Below are 17,188 nucleotides of genomic sequence, written 5' to 3' on the forward strand. Positions count from 1 at the left end.
GTTTAAAAGCTTCAACTTTTGATCACATATTCCTAGATAACAGTTTTTCTGTTATTTTATCAGACCTGTTTATTCTTGACATTAGAAGAGTTATATTTCTTTTGCTTCCTTCTCAACAAGAAAATTTACCTAGGCAATAATTCATATTGCAGTTTACTCAATAAACAAAGTACACTTTGAGAAACACTGCCTTTTAAGAATTGCATCTGATCCAATAAACCAGATTATATAATAATAAAGTATGTCATTGATATAAACAAATACGAGATGGGTTGTAAAAAATCAGTGGAAATAGACTGAGATAAACACTGCTGTGGTGTATTGTCAGTCACTAGTCAAGCTCAAAAAGGGATTCCCGCTGCGTGCCTGAATCCTGGAGGGTTCTGCCTTCATGTTTGTTTTTCCTCTTGCTCTGAGTCTCGCTCTCTTTAGACAGATTAGATTTTTAGATTAGATTAGATTTAGATTTGATTTTTTTTTTTCCTCACTTGCTCCCCATTATTGCACTTTCAGATCCAATGTCTGGCTGCTTTTCAAAGTGTAACAATGCAAGCCAGCAAGGTTTTGCTGATGAAAATCAGAAGGTGTTCCCAGGGAAGGAGTGTGGGCCTTTTGAGGCATGGGCACTGCAGAGGCTGGGACATTGATTTCTGTGTTTTGGGATGTGGGAGTGGGCTCATCTCTCCTGTTATTTTCCCACCCTGAAGGGATGGATGTTGTTACCTGTACCAGACCCAGCTTCCTCCAGGCTGGATGTACATGGTGACAGTTGGATATGTTTCCTCTTCAGATATGGATGCTTTCACAACAAGGCTCTTTCAGTTGTGGTCAGTTTGAGATAAAGTTTAAAGTGTGTTTCCATTATTGATTGAATTATAAGGCTTTTTCCACACAGTTAAAATCCTAAGGATGTTGTTCTGCATTTAAGATATCTGCTAACCCTTCTGTAATAAAGTTTTCTAACTTCATTGTGTGTTCATTGACATTTTATCTTGTCTTTAGATACATGGTCTAGTGGTGGACTTGACAGTATGAGGTGTGTGGTTGGACTCAATGATCTTAAAGGTCATTTCCAACCTAAACAATTCTGTGATCTGCTTATGTGTTGTATTCTACACTAAGTCAAATCTAAAATAATATTACAATTAAATTAGCATATCTAATTTAGCATTCCATCAGAAGGGGTAGTTAAGTATTGTATTTGCAGGATATCCACATTTTTGTGGCTTTACCTGGTTTTCTATGTATGCCACCTAGATCTCCATTTTCTTTGTTCATGTGGTGAATCTGAGATTTCTTAGTTCATGCAAACCTCTTTACACCTTTAAAATCCTGCTTAATACTTGACCTGAAGTGGCAGAAGATATAAGGGCAGATATTTTGAAAAAACTTGACTTTCAGGTGGCTCTGTATTCTCCAGATGGAGTCTTAATAAAGTCTGAACATGAGAGTGTATTATTCCCAAAATCCAAAATAAATCTTCCTGTAACACTTTTCAAAAGGTTTGTTCAAAATACTTCAAACAGTTTAGAAAAAATAGTGAAGTAACACAATGCAGGCACATTTTCAGCAGTTAATCTACAAACACCATGTCTGAATTATGAGCAATGATGGCTCACTCTTTATTATTAGCCCACTATAAAATGCAGGTTGGATCATAGAAACAGAAATGTTTTGTCTCCTTCAGAATGTAGATATGGATTTTATTTATAGAGAGGAGATGGAGTCAGGATGGTTTAGCTAAGAAAGTTTTGTTGTTTTCTCATGATTACTAAGCTTTGATTTGTAGATCTATCAGCCTATTTGTCATCACCAGGGTGCCAAATTTGAGTTATCTTAGGAGCCATATAAAGAACAGATTGCGCCCATTTTAGCTGCTTGTTCAGGTAGAATTTACTTGTGTAAATACTGAAATGGGGTAGGGTGAATTTAGGCACTCTTTAGGTGTTATGTGTATTAAAAAGTATAGTTAGTTTATATAGATGAGCTTCTGGCAGCAGACTTCTATTTTCCTTGTTTTTCTTTTAGAGATAATAGAAAAGAGCCGCTTCAGATCTGGAGACTTCTCCATTTTCTCTGTGAGGCTTCTGAATCTGACATAGCTTCTTTGTCAACACCTAATGAACACAGAGTTTTTTAAGCATATATCTTAAATTTTTAAGTGTATTTACTGAAATATTATAAAAATCTTTGCAGAAAGTGTGAAGTCTAGTTAGTTTCTTCATATTTAATGCAGTAAAATCAAACCTTCTCTACATATAGACACTGTACACACATATACCAGAGCCATGCAGATATGCCTAATCTCGATTGCATCCAAAAGTTTTCTTTCCAGAAGCACATGCCTTCCAGCTGTGGGTATGAATTAGAATTGTGTTGCAGAGAACCAATACCTTATTTACAGGAAGTATGTTTTCTTGATTTCTTCTTCTGGGAATTAATTTGAATAAGAAAAACACCTGTCATCTTGTGTGACAGCCGATGACAGCTTTAAGATCACTGAGTGACTAAGATGACAAGCTTTCCGTACACATCAACACATCAGGCTTTTATTGCTGTCTTGGGTATGCAAGAAACTTGTATTAAGTGGTCTTTAACAAGGACTCATCCTGTTTGTCAGTTCTGTGACATGAGTTTTATGAAGGAAGGGGTAAAGGCCCACGTCAGCTGAAGATGAGGAGATTGCAGTAGGAATTGCCTGTCTGTGTTCCGTGGACCTTGTCTGCAGAGAAGATGGAAAGATGGAAACAGATCAAAGGGCTGGTTTTTCATCACAATTCCTGATGGGGATTAGGCAAGTTTATATGAAAATTCAAACATTGCTAGTCAGAAACTGATTGTTCAGACTTAGGAAAAAATTTTCTTGTGAAGAAACACAGCTTTTCTTTTTTTCCCCTTAGATAAGATGAATTATTGTAGTTTTATTGCTGTCATGTTTAACTACTGTAAATTTACAACCATGCTCTAATGAATGGGGAAATTACTAAAAGCACTGTGGAAGCTGCTCTTCCTGAATCTGAAACTTGCCTTTCATGTATTCAAAAGTTTGAGGAAATTCACCATTTTGCTTCAGTAAAGAAACATTGTATTCTCTAATAGTCTTCAATATCTCCTTCAGAAAAGACTCATCCTCTATTCTTCATTAACTGGTAAAGTAAATGGAAATGGAATGTGTTGTATTGTCTTTTTTTAACTTTTTATCAGGAAAATCTTGGCAAAATGTGCCCTGCACTATATTTTTCCTAATATTTTTCCAGGTCAAGTTAACAGTAAACAGCCCTATTCTAGCTTCTGTATAGAACTACAAATTCTCCTATGGCACATTCATGTCTTAAGACTGGAGAAAATTAAAAATCCCTACATTTTCCCAATATTTTCCCTGGGATTTAGGGTCTTCCTAAACAAATGTTAATGCTAAAGGATTAGAAATCATTCAAACAGTATAATTAGATTCCAGCCCCAAATCTAGATTTGTATTTTTCACTTATGTGCTCAGGTGAGGGACAGGCTGATCTTTAGAAAAAAAAATGGACAAGCCCGAGTTTATCACTGGAAAAACAGCCACAGAAATATTACTCTGTGATTTTTCTCATGCCTCCATGGAGAAACTTGGGCAGAAGCTGCAAATGCATTTTTTGCTACTCCTTATTTCATATATGAATCTTGGCCATATGCTGTGAGTGGGTTTGAAATCACTTAGATTTGATTTTTTGTTTATGTTTGTTATTATGCAGTAATCCATAGCACTGAAAACATGTTCTTAAGAAAATAGTGCAGCAGGTAATTAGTAGGAGAAATATTTAAAAATAGTATTTTTAATATGTTGCTTAATCTATATGGTGACTAGCATATTTGTTTGATTTTTAATGCATTCTCATTCTTTACCCATATTTGCCTCATCATTTCTTGTTGCCAATAGTTGGTCAATGTTACTAGTTTAAATTTAAGGAAATTTTGATGGGATTTTGGATGTTACATAATTTTATATATTTTTTGTTTTATTAATATAAAGATTTCCTTTTTGTTTTTTCTCATCTAGAAAGGTCCTAAAGGAAATCTCTGTTGGAAACCTAAAGCCTAATGAAACAGTTGAAGCAAATCTGGAAGCACAGCTACTCTCCAAATTAGACCATCCAGCCATTGTCAAATTTTATGCAAGCTTTGTGGAGCGAGATAGTTTCTGCATTATCACTGAGTATTGTGAGGTGAGACTGAAGAAATTTGAAAGCATGTGTGTATTAAAATAGGGTCTTCTAAGATGCCATTTTATAAAATGTTTTAGTTTGAATTTTAGTCTTTATTTGTTGCTTATGACGTCATCTGCTACTTGTTAGGTGTGTTCCTTTCAGATAAGGAATGTTACCTGCTCATGTGAGACTCATAGACAAAGAAAGCACAGAAGAAGAAATAGCTAATTTTAAGTGCATGTTCTTTTGGTCTTACAAGGGCTACAAGAAAGGCTTAAATGCAGACACACTGCCAGATCTGTGGAGAACTCAGAAGGGTTGTACCACTTGTGTGTGATTGATGAGAGGGAAGGATATTGTGGGCGTGGGGGCATGAAATAAAATCTGGTACAAATGAGGAAGGGAAAATTCACTTGTAGTTTGGAGGTGATTACAAGAAGCTTAAGCTTGATCACATGGATGATGAGTTTGGCAACAACGTTGGTTTTATAAAGTGAAAAACAGTGGGAGTCAAAGACCGGAGTGTAGTGGATACAACAAATATTAAAGCAGGATTTTCTACAGTATAGTTACCATTAATTTTTTGACTGCAGCATTTGGTTTAAGAACATTTTGCTGGGATCTGTCTTAAAGCTTTCAAATAAGAATTTAAGCATATTTAAGCTAGTTTTTTAGTAGTTTATATAAAACAAGCTCCCACTTGGTATTAAATATAAATTTAAAAAAAAAAATCTGTCATACATAAAGTGATCTTTTTTATGGAACTGTGAAGCAATCTCTTCAGTTGTGCTTTGCTAGACATGCTGAAAAAGCTTTGGAAGATAATGAACTTAGACTGCTAGGTTACCTGCACACAAATCAGATTTGACTTAACTAATCACACTTCTTCAAGAATTTAGCTTTCATGGGAATAATTAAACAAGTACCATTCCTGACATTTATTTCTTCCTTGGAAGCTTTCTTTAATGATAGTCAAATGCATATTTATTGCTGGGATATTTAAAAATTAAATCTGAAATGTTCAGTTCTGTGATACAATCTGAGTATTTGTTCACATACTATTTTAACACCTGCAGAAGCTTTTTGTGCCATTCCTTGAATGTCTGACAGCTGGGGTTTGAGAATATTGTCAGCTCTTTGAGGAAATCCAGAGCTCAGGACTGAAGGATTATTCTAACTCTTCAGCCAATCCTATCCACTCATAGTTTTCTCTCTACTAGCAGTACAAAGTGACCCAATACCAGATCAGTTAAACATGTAGGAATGAATAAAAGAACCTATTTCAGCAGCACAACAGTGTCTTTTCTCTATCCCTGCTTTTTACTTTTTATTCTTTTTTTTCTTTTTCTCCATTTGGCATAAAGTTGTAGGTGAATAAGAAAGAGCATGATAGCACGGTAATCACAAGCATCACTCCTTGGAGCTTTGGGGTTTTTTAATGCAGGCAATATAAATTACCTTGCATGAAAATGTTTTGGTACAGGGGTACCTGAGGATCTGGGAGTCACATCCTCAGACAGGTGTGAATGTATTGCAGCAAGGCAGGTAAAGGAAGACAAAATGGATTTGTTGGCTATGCACTGAGTCTTTTCAGTTTTGAGTCTGCTAGGTGAGGTCAGGATGACACCTGGCCCAATATGATGTGCTTCTAACTTTCCCCAAAGGACAGGTTCTGTGCTATCATTGCATTTATGCCATTGCAATATATTTCATCAAATGCTCAGTACACAGCAAAGTTGCACACAGTGCTAGATAGTTTCTTTTATCTCTTTTTTGGAGTATTTCCAGAAGGTATACTTTTGTATTTACTTATCTATTACCTGCCTTTGTACGTGGTGGGATTTGGGTGTTTTGACCTAAAAGATGCCTGTTTAAACCATCCATAAATTGAGAATGAGAAAAATGTAGTGCTACCTGATCCTTGCTTGGAAGTCTAGTACGTTCAGTTTCTCATGCATAGAATAATTACCAGATTGGCAGTAATTGCTACTCTTGGGCAGGCTCAAAACAAAGAGCACACATTAAGTTGGCATGGAAACAGAACTACCCCCCTGAGCTCTACTCTGTTTTCTCCAAAGGACTGTGACTTATTCATTAGCCACGGTGCTTTGTTCATTCTGGTGTGAGTAGCATGGAGGGAGCCTCCAGTGCAGCTGCCCCGTGCTGTACCTTGTCCTGTGAAAGAAAACCAGTGATGTTGGTCTCCATGGCTCAGCTTGGCATCTTTTATTATAACTCAATTCAATGAAAATTATAGAAAAGTGTATTTGTTCTGTTTTGATCTTACTTGTTTATCTTCTTAGACACTTTCCCCAAATCAGAATCTTATGGGTAATATAAACATTATCAACTAAGACTGATTTCAAACAAAAATGCCTTAATGAACCTTGGATTTAATTTTGTAGAACAAATTTGACTTCAATAATATACAGTTTTCACAAAGCACTGTACTTTTAAAGTAAAAATGCTTTTTAAAATTGCATCATTTTAATGTATTATAAGGCAGAACTCCTTGTACTTTTCCCCCAGACAATTATTTATGTCTCTTGACTGTGGTCTCAGCTGTGATGTGAGTACACATATGCTAAGGAAATCTGAGCAAAAGGAATAACTAAAACAGTCAATGCCTGTTCACGTTATCAGCTCTAGATGCTAAGCTGTTTTAGGTAATTTACTGATGTGTTTGATACTCTGATATTTAAATAGAAACTGCAGCTTGGAAACTCCATATGTACTTAATTTGTTAAAATGTTGAATTCCTTATGAACTTTGTTAGACAGACCTTCCAAAATGCAAAATTGGGTTAACAAATTTTTTCAGAGTTTCACAGCAACAATACTTCAGCAAATCTTATGATGTGTTTTTGTTTTGCTTCTTTTAGACAAAAAATCAAGGGTAAATGAATTGTAGGACATTGAGGCCACTCTTCTCTGCTTGAAGGTAAAAAGCTATGCAGTTATGTGAGAGCACATGGTAGTGCATTATTCAACTGCTGTTGTTCTCCTTGGACCTTTTGCAGGAATTGTCCCTCAGCTTCAGAGTATTCACTGCCATAACTCTGTCGGTGCTGCACTTATTTTTCTTTGTGTTTTTCATGGCAACGTGTTATTGTGAGAGGGGACACGTTGGGACAGGGAGAAAAGATGATTGGAGCCTGCTGCACTTCATCTGTCCTCACCTGAGTAGTACACAGTCCCCTGAGGCCAGCAGCCAGCTGACACATGTTTGAGCACTCCCTCGGTCCTGGGCTCTGGGTGTTTTGGGGCTCCTGCCTGGAACAGTTTATTTTATAATAATGACTCATTGTTTTTGAGGTGCATGAGCAGCCACAGCCCATCTGGCTGCCATGCAATGGAGTACCCAGCAAGAATTTTTCTTTCCTTCCTCTTCTCTGCTGCAAGCAACCAGGGGGAAGCTGCTGAACATTTGGAGTTGCAAAGGGGAAGCAGCTGCTGAGAGTCCCAAGTTCCCAGAGGAATTTCTCTCTGGGCTGCAGTAGGGTGGCAGATGGAGAGCTGAACCCATATTCCCTTCCCTAGTGTATGAGATGATTCAGACATTTCAATTAAAAAAATTTGCAGGACATTGTCAGGGAACACATTTTTGATAGATGACAAAACAGATTTGCTTTGTTTTAACACACTCACTTTGGAATGTTGTAACTTAGAACCTGAAATCCACAGAAATTACTGTAAACTCATGTCAGAAGCACACAAATATATAGATCTGCAAGGACAGAATCTGCTTATTTTGTAGCAGCACTGTGAAGCACTGTGGTGTTGGGAACAGAAAAATAAGAAATGCTGAAGACATCATAAAATGGTGAGACTCAACAGTGCAGAGGAATACAGGGATGATGATGGAAAATGATGGTACTGGTACAATTGTACAGGCAAAATAGTTTCTTGTATGTGGCACAGAAAGCTTCTGATTTTATGTAGAATATATAATGTAAAAATAATGATTTATGGCTAATAAGCTGTCCTGATGTAAGGTAATTAGTCACTAGAATGTAATCAGAGTCACAGTCCCTTTGCTCTGGGGTTAGCTACCTCAATACATTGCTTACCATTAATGTGTGTGCATTCTTGTAGATGAAATTAATTTATTTTATAAACTGGATAAGCAATCAGCTGACAACCACTTGTATTTTTTTGAGCAAAAAGAATGGGTTTCCTGGAAGTCTCAAAATCCTCTTTCATTGTATTGTTGTGCAACTGGTATTTCCAAGTATCTGGGTTACAGTTTTCAAGTAGTCCTTTTCTGGATATATTTTCTGGTTTATTGGCACTCCCTGCTGTGTCCTATTGTTCCATTCCCAGTGCTACTTCAAGATCAATTGTTGTTTTAATGAAGTATCTCAATAACACATGCTATGTATTCTTGAGGCTTTAAATCTGCTTTTTTCTGGCAAAAGTTTGAAAGAGGGCAAAGTATCATAATTAAAGAGACTGTATTTTAATTCTTAAGAGAACAAAATGGGTAGTTGATGCTGACATAATTATTATAACATAATAAATGAGTGTCACTTGAGTGTGTAATGTTTGACTGGAGTGGAAATACTTTCCTCAAATTTGTTAACTTATTCAGACCAGTTGGGGCAGATTAATTTTTCCTACCCAAGTGTCTATGTCATAGGCAGTCAATATAGGTCCTCATCATAAATCTTTGCAGAGAAACAGTGTTTCTACAACATGATCCATCTCTTTCTAAGGTAGACAACCAGATGACAGAGATAATTACACTAAACAGGTGTGTTTTCCTTTGTGTTGCCTGTAAACTTCTGGGGTCACCTGCTCAAGTTGGCCAACGTGAAGGAAGAACAGTTGGAAACTGTGGTGATCTTGTGTAACATTATGAGAAAATTACAAAGTGAGACTGGCTGATAGCATTTTGATCCTCACTTGTGTATGCTTTTGGAGCTGGGAGATTTCAGGATTCACATGCATGTGTTGATTTTACAGATCTACATGATAGGATGCCTGAAGGCCTAAGGAAGTAGAGTCCTGTACTATGATGGAGATAGCATTTTGAAAATTTACTTTAAATGTACAAATATGTTGTGATATTTTTCAGGGTGGAGATCTAGACTGCAAAATTCAAGAGTACAGAGATTCTGGGAAGATGTTCACTCAAAGTCAAGTAATAGACTGGTTTATACAGCTGTTACTCGGAGTCAACTACATGCATGAAAGGTACAGTCACTTGATATGAGAGCATTTGGCTTGGGAGAGGAGTGAATGGACTTACTGACTAGTTGGAAGTATTCAAACAGAAATGAAAGTTCTGTTCACCAAACATTGTTAATTTATGTCAGATACCTCAAGTGTAATTAATTATCTACCCTGCAGGATCATTGTGCATTACCTCTTTTCAGCAGGACAATAGTAAATGTCTTCCAGCATTTACACACACTTTTTTTCAGAGCCAAATGGAAAATGGAGCACAGTAGAAATAGTTCAATATTCTTAGAAGAAGATGGATTAAAGGTTGAAACAAAGTCATCTTTTTAAAGGGGAGTCAAGAAGCTCATCCTGCATGTATTTAATGTGAAGCATCCAATAGATAGAAACTTGATGGACTCCCAGTAAAATCAGTTACATACATGCATTCTTTGAGATGTCACTTTTAACAGCACATCAAAGATGAACTTCAGAAATTACAGATATGAGGAGATCACACATGGTTGGAGCAGGGGTGGTGTGTATAGATGAATATCCACCTGGTCATCTCCATGAGTTTAGCTCTTGCCTGCAGTGTGATTTAGGCTGGCTGACTGCAGTGATGGAAAGATTTCCCTTATTGCCTGTGTGGTACATGTACAATGCCTGTCTGGTCCCTTTCTGCATCATCTTTTGCAAAGATTGGGAAAAATTTTCTTGCCTGAATTTTAGGTGCAGCCAAGCAGTAGGTAGAGAGGTCACCTGTTGTCAAGAGCAACCGTTCCTGAGTTGAGCTGAAGTTAAGTGTGTGGGAGGTGTTTGACCTAAACTGATGGATGCCTAATGAGTTTTTGCCTGTGTCAGACTGTAGAGGGAAAAGGGCAGAGTGAATTGCTGTCCAAGATGCAGGAGCATTTTTGTTCCTAAATGCCAATTTACCTAGGCCTTGTACATGAAATGCTGCCATGCCAGTGATGGGAGGACACAAAAAGAACTCTCTTGGGATGCTGTGCTCTTCAGCATTCACCTCAGGCCAAAAGGACAGAGGGAAATGGACATAAAAATCCTGACAGTTTAACTAAACTAGCAGTGTGATTTAGTTTTTTTTTCTCCTTTGAACTTCAGTTTATCAAATTTCACTAAAATTTTGGTCCGCTTTTGGCAAAATCCTTGCTTTAACATACATGTTTAGAAGATGCATTGTGCAGAATAATTAAAACTTGACACTTTTAATTTATATATATTTATTTTGTGTTATTTGGCTGTATGTATATAACATTTTCCTTATTAGTATAGAGTCAAACAGTAGCTTAAATGAAAAAGCTTAGGTTTAAAAGAATTTAAAACTACCTACAGAAACTTGAAATACTAAAACATAATAACAGCCCTCTGTTTCTGTGTAAAGAGTCATGCATGATTTCTTCTCTACTGACATGGAAAAAAGCTCTAATATATGTGTGAATTATGTTCTAATACAAAAAAAAGCTTTTCCCTAGAATTAGAGGCTTAAAGTGTTTACAGCCTGTGGGTTGGTACTTCCCCATGCCATTCCTAAGAAAGCTCAGATTTTGTGGATGTAAGTTTTCTTTTTACCAGAACAGCAAAAATTATTATTTATGGTTTTAAACATAGACTATTCACTTATCCTTCTTTCACAACTTTAGTTCCACACTTTTTGAAAACTCTTATGCTAGAAACTTAATGTAATTTTTTTTTAAATTTGAAACTTGAAAACAAAGTTATCTAGAAATAAACAGATTTAAGCCTTATCTGTCTTTGATATAAAGAAAGGGAGAAGTTAAAGAGAGAAATTACAGAGTTCAGTGGTCTTATCTCGATAGAGACCTTTAGCATGAAACTATCCTGTAGTGTCTGTACACATAGCCCATTGCATGTCAGTGCCCAAAATGAGTCCCACAGCAATCAGGCAGTGAGGCCATTGATTGATTTAACCTCAATTTGAATAAGGCTGACCATTGTGTTACCCATCAATTTGGTAACCTTTGTGAAAAATTTATGAACATAGATTTTTATACGGTTACTCTTTATGCAAACAGCAGATAATACAGGGTTCAGACTTACATAGAGCCTCTTGCTCTTCTGCAGACCTCTTCAGGCAGAGGAAGAGAAATTAATTGTGCATGATTTCACAGCAGCGATGTACTTCAGGTTCCCTCAGCTTCACTTGCAGCTCATTTTGTTGCAGGCAAAGCTTCATTCAAGGAGGCTGCCCACTGCTCAGGGCTTGCCCTGTTCTTTTGTGACTTTGAGCCAGCAAGCAGGAACTCTACAGAACATAGGGATGGGTATATTTACAGCCCAGATTCAGAACTCTCGTCAAGTGTTAATTTCTACCCAAAATAACTACTCAGTAGCCACTTCACTGTCCATCAAGTAAAGTTTTGCTGGAGCCCAGTTAATTCATGTTGCCTTTATAGGTCTGTCTTTTCCTACAATAAAAACATTGCTCTCTTTAACTGGATTTACAGTGCAGGCTTGATATTAATTTCTTTCTAGTATTAAAGAATTCTTTTGAGGTAAGATTTCAGCTGGTACCTTGTTTATCCTCAGACATATCATAGCAGAATAAGTTGCTGTGAGGTGAGAGATATCATCATGGAAAGCTGAAAAAAATAATCCCAAATATTTCTTTGTCATATTAATATATGGAAGCATCTTGTAATTTTAGGTAATGCAAATGAAATACATAACATTTTCATCAATATGTTGCAAGATTAGAGTAGCATTACATTATAATTCAAACTAATGTGACTCAAACATGTTTTTTCATCTCCTTTTCAAATAATATGCTACTGAAAGCTTTCTGGATCATTCTTTTACTTCAATATACCTGTTATTAAAATAATGTATATTCAAGAAAGTTTCAGTTTCAAAAAGGCTATGGTTATATTTCTACAAAGAAATGCTATTAAAAGAAGGTTGAAATCCACCAATTCTCAGCAACAATGTGCAGGAATAATTTAACTCAGTGAAAGCAAATTCTTTTAAAGGCTTTGTGTGATGAATGGTAAGGAAAGTCCTTATGAATCTCAATTAACACAGCAAGATTTCTGTAAAAGTGTGTGTGTATGTGTATATACAGACACATATATATATACTTATGAAAGATTAATAAATATCACCTTAGTTTGATTTCCTTAGTGATGTATTGTATGAGTCTATGTGTATTGTTCACGGAAGTTGTCAAATAGAGAACAAATTATTTATAAACAATATTTTATAAATATGGGTGGAGGAATATTGTATAAAAATTTCATTTTTCCCAATGTGCAAACCTTTTTCTAATGAAAGGTATTGCTTGCAGGACAAAAAAATTGAAAGAAAAAGAAGTGAAAAAAGTTTACTATAGGAAACATGAACAACTCTTTTCCTTCACCCATAAAATAGAAATTTTTGGTTTTCATGCCCAGTCTCTGTACATAGAGCAATGAGGCCTAGTATTATTTTTCATGGGTTTTTTTCTATTTGGGAACTGAGTATATTAAATTGCATATTTTTTTCTCCTCTTGCAAAAAATATTTTCATATGAGTTATGAAAATTGGGTATTCAAATTGTGCTCTAGAATGCATATCTTCTAATCTTAATATAGAAACAATTTTGGAAATAATTTCATTATGTCAATGCCCAAGACTTTTATAATTCAAATTTGAGATAATACTTGAGGATTGCTCAAAAATTTGAAATTGAGTACCATATTTGGTTTTTCTGCCCTCAAAAATCTTAGAGCATCAGTTTCTTTCTTTACATGATCCAAATGGCTGAATGACTACTGTATTTGCATTAGCAAATACAGTTTCTGTAGCCAGTATGTACCAAGTGCTATTCTAACCTCCTCCTGAGCAGAGCTGATGACTAATTCTGTGTGTTAGTAATAATTTCAAAAGTGGATGAATTCTAGTTTAGGTGAGGTTATAGGCAGCAATGCTTTTGGAAGCTTTATTAACAAGAATTAATTTAGAATATGTTTTGCATACCACAGAGATACTTTGTTTTCCTAAGGGGCTACAGAATTACTGTCATACATGTAGACTTATAAAAATTAAGAAGATTCTGTATATCCTTACATGGTGTGTAGCTTAAAATGTTTTTTTTTTTTTTTTCAAACGCTGATGAAAAAAGAAGTCTGTAAAAGCTAATTGTTCTGCTCCTTTTCCTTTTCATCTTGTGTTTGTAAAGTTCTTTCATCTTCCACAGTGTTACTGTAAAAAAATTTAACTGCTAGCTTAGGCTATATACATATTTGCCTTTGAAGTAATAGGTTTGCTCTGTAGGAGTCTTCCCTTAGCTTTGAGAAGCTCTTATTGCTGTTTCTCTCATCCATTATTCTCTTGTGAGGCATCTCATTCTCCTGGCAGAAAATGAGATGTAATGCTCTTAAGATAGGTCAGGTAGGAAGACTTGCCTTTCTCCCTTCCTCTGCAGCTCATGTTGTGTCTGTGTCTGTATTCTTCAGCTGGGATCCCCAGGTGTATTTTTATGATCCTGCTAAGGCTCTCACCCTGCATGGGGGTGCCTGTGAATGCCCCTCTGTGAAGCTCCTTAATGCCATTGTCCATGGATTATCACTGGCAGGGTTAGACTCTAGCAGGCTGGCCTTTCTGAAAAGGGCTGAAGTATTTAACTTCATTAATTACTTAATACATGAAATACTGAAATACTTAATACATGGCTCTGAATGTTTCCAGTTGGGTGAGGTTGAATTTCCTTTTCTATTCCAGACGGATACTTCACAGGGATTTGAAAGCCAAGAATATATTTTTGAAAGATAATCTTCTTAAAATTGGTGAGATTTCCATACTTTTTAAAGATATATTTTCATGTGATAGAACAGTGCAGCAGACATTTTGTCAATAAGGAGATTTAAAGAAAATAATGTCTGAAATACTATTTTGATTTGTAGTCAAACATTTATTTGACAGTCAGACACAGGAGAGGCAGTGAAATCTCTAGCCTTGAGAATGCTTCAAGCTTGGCTGGACCTGGACCTGAACAGCCTCATTTAACTTTGAGCCAGGAGTTTGAATCAGATGACCTTGTGAAACCTCTTCAAACACTTATTGTTTGTGATATTATGCTTCTGTAGTGTTTTTATTTTGAAGAATTGCAGAAAATAGTTTTTCCCATTGTTTTTAAAAACTAGCAGAGTTTTCTAGATGTATAGTCACTTTATCATGTCTGACAATAAACAAAAAAAAATTTGTATATGCATATATTTACATTAATAGATAATTGTTTCTACTGATATTTTTAGGAGACTTTGGAGTTTCTTGTCTTTTGATGGGTTCATGTGATCTTGCAACTACTTTTACTGGGACACCATACTACATGAGTCCAGAAGTACTGAAGCACCAGGGATATGATACCAAATCTGACATTTGGTGAGTAGTCATAAGGCTATTTTGGTTGGATTAGGCATTTATCTCCACTAAAACTATTTCAGGACATTGGGATCAAATGTTGCAATCTGAAGCCTTGCCTTTTGTGTTAAGAAGCATGCAGCTAGCTTTTATTCAGGGTTATCTGAGACTTTAAAGGAGAATAAGATTCAGGTCCAGTCTCTGATGTGATACAGGATGGTTGTAGACAACGTTCAGGTTTTCCTAGGGAGGGGGAAATCTCTTTTTTTCTTGAATTGAGATAGATGAATTGAAAGAAGCAACTTTCTGTGAAACTTTAGATGGATGAGCAAAGAGTGACTCTGGCTGAGAGGATAGCAGAAGGGCCTTCTTAGGAACTAAATTTAAGGACATTAGCTCATGTTAAAAGCAAGAAAGTATTTGAAAGTGGAGCTAAAATGAGAGTTACTGTGGTGTTAGAAGAAAAACAAAGAGGCACTCTGTTTTAGAGGAGGCTCAAATGTAGAAAGAATAGTGTTAGTTCCGCGTTTAGATGGCACAAATTCTTGAGATCAGGACTTCTGAGGTGATGATTAAAGGATCAAGTTTAGGAGCGGAGGTCTGTTGAAAGACTTTTGGGAACTTCTAGGTCTGCAGGTACTCTTCCAATTCTTCTAAGACGAAGAAGGATTTTTTTGGAATGGCAAAAATATTTCGCTTGTTTATATGCGTGTCCTGAAGCATCTCATGTTTTAAGATTACAGCTAAAAGTATTGAGTTTTCAAATTTTATTATAGTAATTTATTTAAGGGGTTTTGTTTCTTTTATGAGGTGTTTCGTTGTTTGGGGTTTTTTTCTGTAGGTATGTGTATCAGAAGATTAATTTTTTTGATAAATATTTCAAACCAGGAAAGTTCCTTCATAAAACATTTGGCCCCTGAAATATAGTTTGATTGATTGCTTGATAATTTACTCTAGCTTTATCTCTGCCTTTTCAAAATATCCTTGTGGCTGCAGGATATAATTCTAAAAGCAGAGAACAGTCATCTATATCTTCAAGTGGTAGCAACCATTTTTCACAGTTGACATATTCAGTCCACTGAATGGATATGTCAGGAATCTCATCTCATGGCCTTTGTAGCTGACTGCTATGGATTTGATGTCAGATTCTCTCTTGTTCATTTGTAGCAAATATCAGGTAATACATGTAGTCAATAAAAATATATTGGGAGAAGATTTCAAGTGAATAGACAGGGAAGCCTGCCTTTTGTGCTCTTCTGCTGTAAGGAATAATTTATTTTATTGCAGTGCAAATAGAAAGTAAAATACATGTTGAAGTTCTATTGTGGTTAGTAGCGTCAATCCATATAGGTCATCCAAGCTGTACAGAGTAAGCATATTCAGAGTTTGGTCCAATACTTTTATAAGTCCTGTGTTGATCACACTTTCAAAATTTACAAAAACATAGAAAAAAGCCTCCCATCCCAAACTCAGTAGCTACCAGCTTTCTACTATACTTTCTGCCTTCTGTGATCTTTCCAAAGCATTACCAAGAGCACTCACTGAAGGATGAAACTGCCTTCAACAGGAGCTTCTTGGCTCTCTCTGTGGGGCCAGTGAGAGCCAAGAAGGAGGAGGAGGTGTGCCCTGACTCAGTACTTCCCCAGCCCACAAACCCCATTTTTGCTGAGCCAGGAAACTCCTCTGATCAGAACTTGTGTTTGATTGATACTCTCATCTTTTAATCTTTGAATAATGATTCTATTTGACTTTTTCTCCCCTATCCCCATTTAACAGGGGCCAAAAGACAAGAGGGCACTGAGCTCACAGGAGAGCCCACCCTGAAGGCTCCAGGTGGGATTAAGTCCTTGGGCCACTGCACAGGAGGTCCTGATGCTTATGAAGAATCAAAGACTCATAGAATGCTTTGGGTTGAAAGGGCCCTTAAAGATCATTTCATTCCAACTCCCCTGCCATGGGCAGGGACACATTCCACTGGATGAGGTTGCTCAAAGCCCCATCCAGCCTGGCCTTGAACTCTCTCTCAGTTTGAAGTTGTTACCCCTTGTCCTATCATTACACAAATTTGTAAAATGTCTCTCTCTGGCTCTCTATCACTTTATGTGCTGCAAGGTGCTCAAACATCTCCCTGGAGTCTTCTCTTCTCCAGACTCAACAACCCCAACTCTCTCAGCCTGAATCCTTGGAAGGGGTGTTCCAGCCCCCAGATCATCTCTATGTTCCTCCTCTGGACTTGCCTCAACAGGTCTGCATCCTTCTCATCTTGAGGGCCCAGAGCTGGATGCAGTACTCCATGTGAGTCCTCAGAATAGTGGAGTAGAGGGAAGAATCTCCTTCCTCAGCCTGCTGATCACACTCTTCTGATGCAGCCCAGGATGGGGTTGGCTTTCTGGGCTCTCAGCACACATTGCCAAGTCATGTTGAGCTCTTTATCAAGCAACATCCTCCAAATCCTTCTCC

The 17,188-nt window shown here is 36.7% G+C and overlaps 1 protein-coding gene across 5 annotated transcripts in view; it reads left to right on the plus strand.

The window, feature by feature from the left end:
* Positions 1-17,188, plus strand: part of NEK11 (NIMA related kinase 11) — an 82,360-nt gene that overhangs the window by 13,044 nt on the left and 52,128 nt on the right. For 3 of the 5 annotated variants that reach the window (XM_063155772.1, XM_063155779.1, XM_063155784.1), the window contains 4 exons: positions 4,040-4,205; positions 9,264-9,382; positions 14,090-14,154; positions 14,623-14,749. In XM_063155772.1, coding sequence (XP_063011842.1) covers positions 4,040-4,205; positions 9,264-9,382; positions 14,090-14,154; positions 14,623-14,749 — 477 coding nt within the window. Of the gene's footprint in view, positions 1-4,039; positions 4,206-7,066; positions 7,128-9,263; positions 9,383-14,089; positions 14,155-14,622; positions 14,750-17,188 lie in introns of those variants that run through there. The other 2 variants (XM_063155792.1, XM_063155799.1) reach the window with 2 other exon arrangements.

This window comes from Melospiza melodia, chromosome 1 (assembly GCF_035770615.1).
Source record: "Melospiza melodia melodia isolate bMelMel2 chromosome 1, bMelMel2.pri, whole genome shotgun sequence".
Lineage (NCBI taxonomy): Eukaryota > Metazoa > Chordata > Aves > Passeriformes > Passerellidae > Melospiza > Melospiza melodia.